This window comes from Meles meles, chromosome 1 (genome assembly GCF_922984935.1).
Source record: "Meles meles chromosome 1, mMelMel3.1 paternal haplotype, whole genome shotgun sequence".
Classification (NCBI taxonomy): domain Eukaryota; kingdom Metazoa; phylum Chordata; class Mammalia; order Carnivora; family Mustelidae; genus Meles; species Meles meles.
In genome coordinates, this window is record NC_060066.1 from 179,040,864 (window position 1) to 179,052,946 (window position 12,083).

Genomic DNA, 12,083 nt, shown 5'->3' on the forward strand with positions numbered 1-12,083 from the left:
ATCCCATACTTCAGTCTCTTTTGTCAGCATAGGAGAAAGTAGTGCACTTTCATTCAACAGCGCTAAGCAAGGGTGCATGTGACTCAGTTTCCCCACCTGCTGAAAATGGCCCAGAAGCCTGTGCCCTGCCCTTTGGTTTTCTCTAAGCTTCATTTGCTTCTCAGGAAGAGAAGGTTGGTTTTAAGGACTCTCTCAATTCCTGTGGTGTAAGGTTTGGGAGTATGACTCTTCCCTGTTCCCTGGCCATTTACAGGGATCCTGGGCAGGTCCAAGGAAGTTAATGAGACAAGACTGTTTAAGTGGAAGGTGCCAAGGAGTTGTGAAGAAGACTACTTTGTTGTTTTGTTTTGTTTTGTTTTAATTCAGCTAGAGTTTGCAGGGCACCTACTAAGTGCGTGCCAGTGTTAGCCAGGAGCATTGTGATACAAAGTTGTAATTACCAGCTTCCCTGGTTTTCCTTTGAGTGCTGCCTTCCCCTCCAGTCTGGGAGTGCCTGCCCACTCCTGCTTCTTTCTCTGTTAACTCCCGCCAGGACCTGCGCATCAGATGGTTTAGGGGATGCTGGTCCGCGTCCCCGAATTCATCGCCCAGCCCTGTCCACGGAAGAGCCCACTGAATTTGGCCGAGCGGAGCCTCGGCCCGGGCGCCCCCTGGTGGCCGCTCACGGAAGCTACGGCCGGCGGGGAGCGGGCCAGGGGAAGGGGGAGCGATGGGGGAGGAGGAGGCACGGGCAGGGGAGGAGAGGAAAAAGTTGCGCTGGGAAGTTTGGAAAGTGGGGAAGTGGCTGCTGCGGGCTTCGCCTCCCTCCGCGCGTGTGTGAGGGAGCGAGCGAGGGAGCGAGAGAGGAGCGAGCGAGCGCCTGCCATGCCCATCAGACCCCGCCTCGCTGCGCCCGGGCGCGGAGCTCGCCCCGACTCCCTGCGGCCCGGCCCGGCCCGGCGCTGCCCGGCGCGGCCCCGGCCCCCCGCCCCCCGCGCCGGGTCCTCCCCTCCCCCCGCCCCGGCGGCCCCAGCCCCCCGCCCGGCCCGGCTCCTCGCCGCTCTCCCGCCCTCCTCCCTCCCTCCCTCCCGGCCGCGGAGCAGCATGGCGGAGCCCGGGCAGCGGCCGCGCGGCCGCCCGCCGCCCCTCTGAGCCCGGCTCTGGGGCAGCCGGGCGCCCCAGACCCGACCCCCGCCCCGCCGCGCCCGCCGCCGCACTTGTCCCACCGCGCGCCCCCTGGAACGCCGCGCACCCCTGGGACCCTTGCGCGCCCGGCTCCCCGCGTAACTTGGGACCCCCGCGCGCCCTGGGAGCCCGGTACCGCCCCGGGACCCCCGCGCGCCCCTGGACCGCGACGCAGCTCCGGGACGTCGGCGCGCTCCGGGACCCGCGCGCTCTCAGAACCCCGGGCTCGGCCAACGGGGCTGTGCGCCTGGGGAGGGGCCCCGCCTCAGAGGGTCCCCTTCTTCCAGCAGACGGAGCCCCGCCCCACAGGGACCCCCAGGTCGGGCAGGGACACCCAGCCTCGCCCCAGAGGGCTCCCAGCATCCCGCCGCTGGAGCCCCGCGTCCCAGAGGAACCTCTGTGCCCAGCTGGGGGCTCCCCGCCCCGCCGAGGGGGCGCCGCCCAGGAGGGTCCCCGCGCCCCGCGGGCCCCGGCAGGATGCACGCCGCCCTGGCGGGGCCGCTGCTCGCCGCCCTCCTCGCCACCGCCCGCGCCCGCCCGCAGCCCCCGGACGGAGGACAGTGCCGGCCGCCCGGATCGGTGAGCGAGCGCCTGCCCGGCCACTCTCCCGGCCCGCCAGCCACTCCAACCCGTGGGGACGAGGGCTGGGGGGGTCCTGCCTTCCGCACCCACCTCAGCCCACCCGCTCCATCTCCGCTCGCCCGGCGCTGCCTCGGGCGCCCTTCCCCGGCTCCTGCCGCCCGGGCTCCAGCTCCGCGCCGGGAGCCGAGATGGGGCGCTCCCTCTCCAGCTCCTCCACACGCTGACGCTCTCGGGCTCTCCTCGACTTTCGCTCCTGGTCCTGCTTGGACGTTTCCTCCCTCTGCCCCTTTGACTCGCTTCTTTCTTACTTTATCCTGTCTTTACCCTTCTGCTTGCTCTCTGCCCACTTCTGACCCTGTTTCTACTATACCCTTCTCTGTTCTGACTGCCATCAGACCTTTCCTCTCTCCAATTTCCACTCTGTCCCTCTCTCAGGCTTCCTTCTCCCCGGTCCTCTCACTCTAACCTAAGGCAAACTTTCTCCCTGGTGCTGGTGGTTTCCCACCTCTGTCTCCCTCTCCAGCCCAGGGCCCAGCACCCAGTCTCCCAACTGCCCCATTTCACGAAAAGGAGGAAGATTCCAGAGGAGGGGAAAAGGAAGTGCCAGGGCATGCTGGCCTAATATCTCCTTGGGAGCTGAATAATTACTGGTTCTCCTAAATTTTCCTTCTCAACTACAGAATCCCTTGATTTCTCTCAGTCTCCCTCCCTCCAAGTGTAAGTTAATGCATTGAAAATAACACTTATTTGGAGGCCAGGGAACAGGAAAAGGCTTTGTAGGGTCCTCGATCACTGCTGGGTTAGCAGGGAGTTAGTTGACCTTGGGCAAGGTGCACCTCCAGCGTCCTGATTTTTGCGGGGAACTGGGAGGTCGGTGGCCAGCTGGGAGCTCGGGGCAAGTCTAGCTCAGGTATGCCGGGATTCACGATTTTTAGTTGTTAGTAAAATAAGGTAATGATCTCCCACCCATCTTGTCACAGTTTTCATTTGTGCTGGATTCAGGCAGAGACATTTCATAGTTTGACCTCGGGCTGCATGTGGTCAGTAGCCCGTCCTGGGGCTTTTCTGGTTGGAAAATGACTTTGCCTGGGGGAAATGATAGTCTCTTTCTCATGCGCCTTAAGCCTTGGTCCAGTGCTAGATCTGGAGAAAGGACCTCTGTGTCCATGCCCCTCCTCACCCCCACAAACACTTCTCAGAGCTTCATATCTTAGAAGATGACAGAGTTGGAGTTGAGGCCAGGTATAGCGTTTTAGGGGAGGAGCCCGAAGCTCCAGGGTATGTACATTTTTTGGGACTAAGTCCGAGTATTTAGCCTGCAGCTTTTAAAGTGCTTTCTCGTCTGTGGTAGAGCCAAGCACCGTACACTCCAGGCCTGCCCTCCGACTAGAATGCCGGATCCGCCCCGGTGAATGGGAAGTAGCTGTTTAAATAGGTGTGCTATTTTTAATAGGTGTTCTGCTTTCAAAGTGCTCTTGGCATGTATCTTCTAATGGCTGGATTTAAAAGTTATATGACTTCCTCCCTTCTTGCCAGAGCAGGACTCTTGGTCCCCCTCTCCCCCACCCTCCACACGCAACACCACCGGGGAAGGTTTGGCTTGGCGGAGCACGGATGTTCTTAGGTGCTGCTGCGGCGGTCCTTGGCCCTCACAGGGAAAGCCAATCGGAACGAGAGCTTCCTTTGATGCGTGCCTCCCCTGTGCCTGGCGCTGCTCTTAGGGCTCACTAACGGGTGTTTTTTCTTGTCATCCTTCCCTGAGGTGCTGCTCTCACCCCCATTTCACAGATGGGGAAACCGAGTCTGTGGGAAGTGGAACAGTGTGCTTAAGTTCATGCAGCTAAGATAGGGCAAAGGCGGCATTTGAATGTGGGTCTTTCTGCTTCCGAAGTCCTTGCTCTTGCCCTGAACCCTCGTGGGCCTCTGCCTCCCAGCCCACCCCCACCCGTGTCTCCCTGGGCTACCCCTGGTTTCCTGCACTACCTGCGGCCTCACTGCCTGCCTTCTTTCCCACTGCAGCAGAGGGAGCTGAACTCCTTCCTGTGGACGATCCGGCGTGACCCCCCGGCGTACCTTTTTGGCACCATCCACGTGCCCTACACACGCGTGTGGGACTTCATCCCGGACAACTCCAAGGCAGCCTTTCAAGCCAGCGCTCGCGTCTACTTTGAGCTGGACCTGACCGACCCCTACACCATCTCGGCGCTGGCCAGCTGCCAGCTGCTTCCGCATGGCGAGAACCTGCAGGACGTGCTGCCGCGGGAGCTCTACTGGCGCCTGAAGCGCCACCTGGATTACGTGAAGCTGATGATGCCCTCGTGGATGACGCCGGCGCAGCGGGGCAAGGGGCTCTATGCCGACTACCTGTTCAACGCCATCGCGGGCAACTGGGAGCGCAAGAGACCCGTGTGGGTGATGCTTATGGTCAACTCGCTCACGGAGACGGACGTGCGCTCCCGAGGTGTGCCCGTGCTGGATCTCTACCTGGCCCAGCAGGCTGAGAGGATGAAGAAGAGCACCGGGGCCGTGGAGCGGGTGGAGGAGCAGTGCCACCCGCTTAATGGGCTCAACTTCTCCCAGGTAGGCGCTGGCTGAACCGGGCAGCCCTGCTGTCCTCCTCTCCGATGGCCCTCCTCCTTTGGGTGCCTTCCTATGGGAGAGGCTCTTTCCTATGGGAGAGGCTCTTTCTATGGGAGAAGCTCTTTCGGGTGGGGCATCACCTCTCGGGCGACGTTGAGTGGCGGGTCAGGAGAAAGCTGGTATGTGCTAGAATTTGGGCTAAGAGTTGGGGTGTCTGCTTCTATCTCAGCGTGCTACCTGTTGGGTTTAGGCACTCCCCACTTGCTGTGCTTGCCTGAGCGGAAAGAATTTTCCTGGGAGCATCAGAGTGAGGAAAACAAAAAGAGCAAGCTGCAGGTTTGTGTCCAGCTTCCTCGAGGCCCCCGGGGTCTCAGGAGCAGGACACTGTCCCAAGGCGGTTCCGTGAGCCCACCTGGGCAGCAGCGTGTATGGACAGAGGGTGCGCAGAGGGAGTCGTGGTTTCTGCAGCTTTGGGGGCAGGGGACATGTCATGGACCTGGTGTCCTGTGGCTCTGGCTGGCTGTTGAGGGTTAAGCACTGCTGAGTTGCCCACCCCATCCACCCCAGCCTGGGCCCACTCTTGCATGGCTCTAGGCGACCCTCGGACTGTCTCCCTGGGCCTGGAGAAAGTCAACAAGGAGAGTTTTGGGGTTAATAATTTCAGAGCAGTGTGTTCACTTAAAGGTTGATAGTTCTGGTTTCTGGACCTCAAGAGTAGGGGCAGAGGGGGAAGGGAAGAGCTTTGGAGGTTTAAAGTCTCTGGCTGCCAGAGACCCGATCCAGCAAAATGTCATTAAAAGCCCCATCTCCGTGGGCAGAGGTCACTTGTAACTCACTGGCCCCAAACTCAGCTCAGAGACCCTGGGAACAATGAGTTCACATCTGTGCCTGGAGGACAGAGTGTCAATCTGGAGACAGGGGCTCCACGTCAGGGTTGGTGGCTCCGGCAAGGAGGGCAAAAACAGGGCTTGGGCCAAGGCCCTGGGTGGGGTGCGGCCCCTATGGCATGCTTTTCCGTTCAGGAGGCAGCCTCGTAAATTGGCCAGGCTAGAAACTACCACTGGGACCAGACCTGCTTGCCGCTCCCAGGATGTGGCAGACTCTTCCCCAGGGAAACAGTGGCCGAAACCGATCCCCCTTTGGAGAGCTTCTGGCCTTTGTTTTTCCAGGGGAAATGCAATATTGTCCCCGGGGAGGTAAGAAGCCAGATTGATTTGCCGGCCAAATGAAAGGCGGGTTTGTCGGTTCTCCTGCTGGCTCTCCCATAATTGTGGAGTCCTTACCCAGAGGGCCCCGGTGGCAGGAATATTGGGGCAGTTAGTCACGCCCCGCAGGGTTCTGACTACGCCTGACTCCTTCTCCACGGGGGAAAATCCTGTGCATTCTCTGGCCCGGGCCTTGAAGCCTCTGCACATAGCGGCTTTCTCCCTCTGAAGTGACTTTTCTCTTGCCAGCCTCGGGAGCTGATATTATCTGTGTCGGGCTCCACAGCGCTCACCGCCCATCTCATTTTGGAGGCAGGTTTGTGGGAGGCCTCTCTGTTCAGAGACCTCACGTCTGGCCTCGATATCTTTTTTAGGCCGGGGAGGTGGGGCATTGGAGATCACTGTCCGCACCCTCTTTGTACCAACCACAGAGGAATCGGAGGAGAGCCGGAGGGAGCCTAGAAAGCCCTCTGGTGCAAGAGCCCCTGGCTTTAATCTGTCTCTCTTAAAACAACAAAACTATCTTTCTTCGGTGTCTGGAAACGCTGCTGTTCAACCAAATGACGGCTTTGGTAGGTTGAAAACATTTGCTAGCAAGTGTGTGAAGTTACGTTTTAGGAAAAGTTCCTGAGAGCCATTTACCGGCCAGCAAGGAGCCCGCTGACAGGCTCCAAAGCCCATGTTTGAAGATCAAACGGACTCAAATCTCTGGTTTCAAAAATGCGCCCACCCCATCCACCAGCCTGGGCCCGCTCTTAAAATTGTTCTTGGGTCGAGCTCCTCAAGAAGGCTATAGGAAGCAAGCCCGGAACAAAAGAAAGCAGGACTCCTCTTGGTTCCCTAATCTGCACACCCTTCACCACCTGCCAGAGGGTCCGACCCCCGCCAATTTGTCCTGTTATCATTTTGGAGCGAGGTGCTGAAATCTCTCCTCCATCCCTGTGGGCAGCTGCGGGCTGACTGGGAAGGGAGGGATTCCAGGGCTTGGGCGGATGGCCGTGTTAAGGGTCCTCAACCCCAAAGTCAGAAACGAGCAGCCTTCTCCGTAAAATTGTATGTGCGCGTGCACAGTTTGATATGAACATCTGTGATGCATTATTGTACCAAAATATCTGTTAAGTGCATCAGATTTTTATTTTTTCTTTCCTCTCAGCATTACTGTTATTGCAAAATATTTGGTGCGGGGAAACAATGAGAGAGGAAGGCGGGAAAAAGGAACCTTTAAAGAGAGAGACTTTTTGTTAAGAGCTAGGGTTTTAGTTTGAGTTTTAGTATTTCTCAAATTTTTATATTTTCTTCTAGGCAGAAATAGCACATGTTTCCTTTGCTAAGTGGAGAAAGAAAGCATACATTTTAGGATTCCATGGGGAGGAGGAGCCCCTGAAAACGTGTCTGGTCTCTGATTTCAATATAAACTGAGAGGACTGCGCCCAGCATGAACGTGGGTTTGCAGTGTGACCTTGGCCAAGTCAGTTCCCCTCTCTTGGCCTGGTTTTTCCTGCCTGTGAGATGAGATGCCAGGATTAGGTCATTATTGAAGCCCCTTCCAGGCCTGACATTCCACGGGACAGTTGGACTCCATTCCACCTGCCAGGCCCCCTGCATGCAGGAGGCAGCTTTTCCATTTTGGTGGATGCTCTCTCAGGTGAGCGCTCAGAAAGGCTGGACTGCTTGCCCAAGGTCACATGGCTGATGAGGAACAGAGCCAGACTAGCTGGCCCTAAATGAAGCCTTCCCGCTTCCTGCTGCCCTATGCCCACTCCGTATTTCCTGTCCTTCTCTGATTCTTCCTTCAGTCCTTTCTCCTGTTTCTTTCTCCCCTTTAGGGCTCAAGGGCTTAACATTTTACTTCTTGGAGCACTTCTACTTACAGAGAAAGTATTTTGTTTGGCTATGGGGCTGGAGTGAGGATGGTGAAGGCCCTTCTGTGTTAGACAGCTCACACAGCAGCTGAGAGACAGCAGACTTGGTTCTGGGTTTCAGTCCCTGCTCTGGCTCTAAAGCCAATGACTCAGGTATAACTTGCTGTCGCCGTCTGTCAAATGGGGCAGGGGTGACCAGCCTTCCACAATCGAGCGGGTTTTGTGAGGCAATGAGAAGACACTGCTTGTGTGTAGAATGATTACTTTGATGTAGGTCCTGTGCTTGGGAAACGGTTTGGGCAGGGCTCCGGGACAGGGGAAGAGGAAGGTGGCAGGGGACGCCTCATCTCTGCCCTGTGGCACCTTCTCCATCAGCCACATCCACACCCATCCTTTGTAGAACAGAGCAATGCTGGAGTGGGGTGGTGGCAGCCCCTGCCCACGGGAACCTGGGGATGCCTGAGCCTTGAGTCCAGATCTTGTGACAGTCTTGGGACCTGCAGATTTCAATCGGCTCTGTCGGCTGCCTCCCGAGACTGGCACTGGCTGCCACTAACTAGTGGGGCTGATCAGGGGACGTCCTTCTCCCTCTAGGGGGCCTCAGTCCTCCCCCACCCAGAACAGTGGACACACTGGATGAGAATGCCTCTAAGTCCGTACTTCTCCAGGCACAACATAGAAAGGACCGGGCCATTCTGTACTTTGCTGTGTTGTAACAGACATGTGGCTGTTACCCACCCGATGTGTATAAAGCCTGAGTCCTCAGGCATGGGGGCCAAGGGCGTCCAGAGTGTTTGTAAAATTCTTCAGCACCCTCACTAGGGAGTTAGAAACCACGAAACCATCATTGATAGAGCTCTGCCTCCACACAGGGTCCTGCATTATACCTCATAAGTACATCTTCTCTGGTGCTCATGGAGATGTGACAAGTCATATCGTCATGTCTCTTTCACAGACAATAAATGGCGGTGCTCACACAGCCAGGCTGGGGGACTCAGCATTCCAACTCAGGTGTGTCTGATGCTGGAGCCCAAGCTTTTCAGGCATCTGAAGGATGAGTTCATTTTTATTTTTAGTAGTCAGATGACACTACCTGGTGACGTGTGTGTGTGTGTGTGTGTGTGTGTGTTGGAGTTGGGGGAGATAATCATTTTTTGCCAAAAATGAAATAAAATACGATAGAGATCATTGAAATGGGCCAAAATTGATTTTTTCCTTGGCTTATAAATTGGATCTGAAGGTGATTCTAAAATAGAAGTTCCCACAGACATTCTGCACATGAGTTGCTTCCTTGGAAGGAGTCCCTAGCTTTCCAAGGGACCGCTGTGAAGATGTGCCCCTAACACTGGCTAAGTCAACATGGTTGAACAAAGAAGAGTCTCCTTATAGTCAGAGTGCCTGTATTTATACCCTGAGGGGCCAGCACATGTTATTAGGTGCTCAAAAATTACTTGTGGAATGAATGAAAGAATGAATGAATGAATGGTCAGACACCATGTTATGACCATCCTGCTTCCCTTCTGCCGTCCTACACTAAGGGATGAGTGAATGAATGGAGACTGTATAAGCCACAGTGAGGAACCTCCTCCTTGAACTTGAATAGCTCCGTGCATTCCTACGGGGACACAAAATGTCGACATCATCAAGTGGGTAGTGCACATACAAAGCAGGCTCTAGCCCTCTTCTCATTCCTCCCTTGCCTGTGACTTTGGGCTAGTCCTTTTCCCTCTCTGGGCCTCGGTTGCTCCCTCTGTCCCTTGAGGGGTTGGCTGGATAATTTCCAGGGTCAGCCCCGTTCTGACTTCTCTGGCGCTTGTCTCTAGCCCCCACATTTTGAAGGCCCCGGGGCCACCCGGAGGTTTTGAGCCTGGGCGGGGCTGATAGTCTAATCTTCGGCAGGCCGCTGCTGATACCTAATTATCTGGAAGCCTGTTGGTTCCGGTGGGTGATCCTGCTGCCTCCCACTGCCAGTCTGCAGAGCAGAGAGCCCAGCCTGCCGTGGCACAGCCCCTGGACACCTGCCCAGCCTCGGAGCTTCTCCTTCCCTGGGGCTCCTCTCCCTCACTGGCTTCCTCACTCACTCAGCCAGAGTGTCTTCCTGTGCTGGGCGGTGCAGTGCTGGGGACAGACCTGGAAATGGCCTAGTCTTCAGCTGCAGAGAGTTCACTGTCCAGCCAGAGAGAGTGGGGATAATTATCCCATTTTACAGCCATAGCAACTGAGGCACGGAGCACCTGTGTATTAGTCTCTCCTGTGTCCTGGTTCTCCACACCTCGCAAGGAGACTTTGTTCTTCCTTCCTCTTCCTATTGTATGTGCCCATCTTTCAGAACATGTCTCTCATTTCCCATCCTACAGGAGTGGCCATTCTCCCACCCTCCCCGAGCCTCCACAGCAGCCACAGCAGCAGTGACCCTGGTCCCTCGAGCCCACAGCTCTGGTCCCTACTCAGGGCCTCCTATAAGATCTCTGTGCCCTTCCAGGAATGAAGGGAACAGACACCTCCCCGAGGCTCCCAGGCCATGCTGAGTCCTCTTCTCCCCAGAGGTCACCCAGGGAGTGCGAGCCCCTCAGTCAGAGTTGGATCAGAACAAACTGGCCTAGTAACACCAGATCCTAGACCGAGAGGCAAGGGTCCTCCAGCCTCACCTTTGCCCGGTGCTTCTGCAGCCCGCCCCACCTGCTGTCTCCTGCTGGAGCCCTGTGGTTGGGAGCTGTTCAGCCAATGTGTGTCACATGGTATGGAAGTCCCTCTGGGGACCCCCTAGCACTGACCCCAGGCATGCGTATTCCCAGGTTCTTTGTGTGCACAGAGAGTGGTTTGCAGAGAACCCCTGCTGGCTCAGCAGGCTCTGTCCGCTCTCCCTGACCTGAGTAACTCACACTTGAACATGGAATATATTTTCCCAACGTGTGGCAGGAGGAAAACAAACTCAGGAGCAGACACACAGGATGGCTTAGGTACCACCATCAAAGGAGAGAGAGGCCAGAAAGCCAGAGGTGACCAGGATGTCATGAAATAGTCTAGTCTCGGGATCAGAAGCTCACAGCGTGAGGTCTTCCACACTTGCATACTCTCTGAATCATACGCCAGGACCCGGCGGCTCGGGTCTAAGAATGGTGAAATCTTAGAACATGAGGCTCAGAGGCATTTTTTGACTCGAAGAATCTTCACATCATGAAATCCTAGCCGCTGAGCTTTGAAGAATTTTCAGCTCATAGACACAGACTTCTAAAATCTTAAGCGTTGGAAGGGACCAGTCCTCAAGAATTCCAAGAAGCCCCATCGGCAAACACATTGATCTCCTTCCCACAACCCGCCAACCCGATCCCGGGCCACAGGGAGAAAGCGTGAGCGGGGAAGCACTCTGTGACGGAGATAAAAATGGGAATGTGCCTTTGTTAACAGTTCCCGTTTGGACATCTCTCAAAGCCAGGAAGAGGTCGCCTGGTAATGCAGCTTTCCAAGGGAGGAAGCTGAAGAATGCGAGGACAGCCATGGCCTGGCAGTGTTCTTCCCTCCTTGAGTTTGCTTCTAAGAAGTATCCACTTCACTCCCTTTTATCCCCCATCACGGGCTCTCTGTCCGCCTACTTAATCCACAGGCAGCTGGTGGCCCAGCCTTCAGTTGTGCTCAGCGGCTGCCAAGCTGTCTCGCCTAGCAGCTCCTTGAGATCACAGGCTTTTAAATCTACGCAGTATATCCGCTGGAACACAAAACTGTTGCCCCAAGCTTGGAAACACTGTTGCTTTGCTGAGCCCCCTCCCTCTCCAGGAATTTCCTCCCTTTCTCTTCTAATTCTGAAACCTGTGCGATTTCCAAGGCTCCGCTCAAAGCTGTGCCTCCTCCAAGAAGTCCTCCTGGAATGCTCCGAAATCTAATCTACTCCAGAAGACTCAGGCCAAAGCTTTCCCTGGTGACCCAGCCACGTACGTTCTATGTTCTTTCTCTCTGTGGAATTTCTTCTTATGACAGTTTATGATATTCTCTCCACACATATTTTACTTTGTAAGTATTACCGAGACAGTCTTTTCTTTCCTAATAGACGGCAATTCAAAATCTAGCACCAGCTAAGCTCACAACTGATTACAAAATTAGACAGAATGTGCTCCTGTTCTAAAGTTGGGGCTTTGCGGTGTATTCTGTGGTTGGGGTGTTGGCAGCCCTGGATGCTAAGAAGGGGCCGCCTCTTGGCCTCTGTATTCACCGAAAGCCCTCAGACTTCCTACCTAAGACAGCAGAAGAGTTCAGTCCCATTGCTGGCCCATTTGGCCACCACTTTGTGACATCTGTGGGCCCTACTGGATTTCTCTCTCTCTCCATCCAAGAACACTCTGTTTTCTCTTCCTCATCTGTTACTTGCAAACAAAGGGCTCTTTTCCCCCTCCTCTTTACTATCCAGAGCACACTTGAGCCTCTCCAGGTTCACTACCATCCCACTGTATTTTCAGTTTAAAATGTTTTATTTTATCCCTTACTGGCTACTTGGATTTTGGGCCCCGTGATGCTAACCTCTTCTAGTTCTTGCTCCCTCCCTCCCTGCCACACAATCCTTGGTCATGCCTCCATGCACAGGCTTCTGCTGTTCCCTCTACCTGAGAGCGCTTCCCAGTATTTATTTATTGTTCGGCTGACTCGGACTCCTCTGAAGTGGTTAGGATTCCTAAGGGCAATCATTTTTAAAGCCTGG

The 12,083-nt window shown here is 55.6% G+C and overlaps 1 protein-coding gene across 2 annotated transcripts in view; it reads left to right on the forward strand.

The window, feature by feature from the left end:
- Positions 1-1,064: 1,064 nt before the first annotated feature.
- TRABD2B (TraB domain containing 2B) overlaps positions 1,065-12,083 on the forward strand; it is a 200,324-nt gene continuing 189,305 nt past the window's right edge. For both annotated transcript variants that reach the window (XM_046015047.1, XM_046015056.1), the window contains exons 1-2: positions 1,065-1,743; positions 3,766-4,326. In XM_046015047.1, coding sequence (XP_045871003.1) covers positions 1,642-1,743; positions 3,766-4,326 — 663 coding nt within the window. In that variant the 5' untranslated portion in view covers positions 1,065-1,641. The remainder of the gene's footprint in view (positions 1,744-3,765; positions 4,327-12,083) is intronic.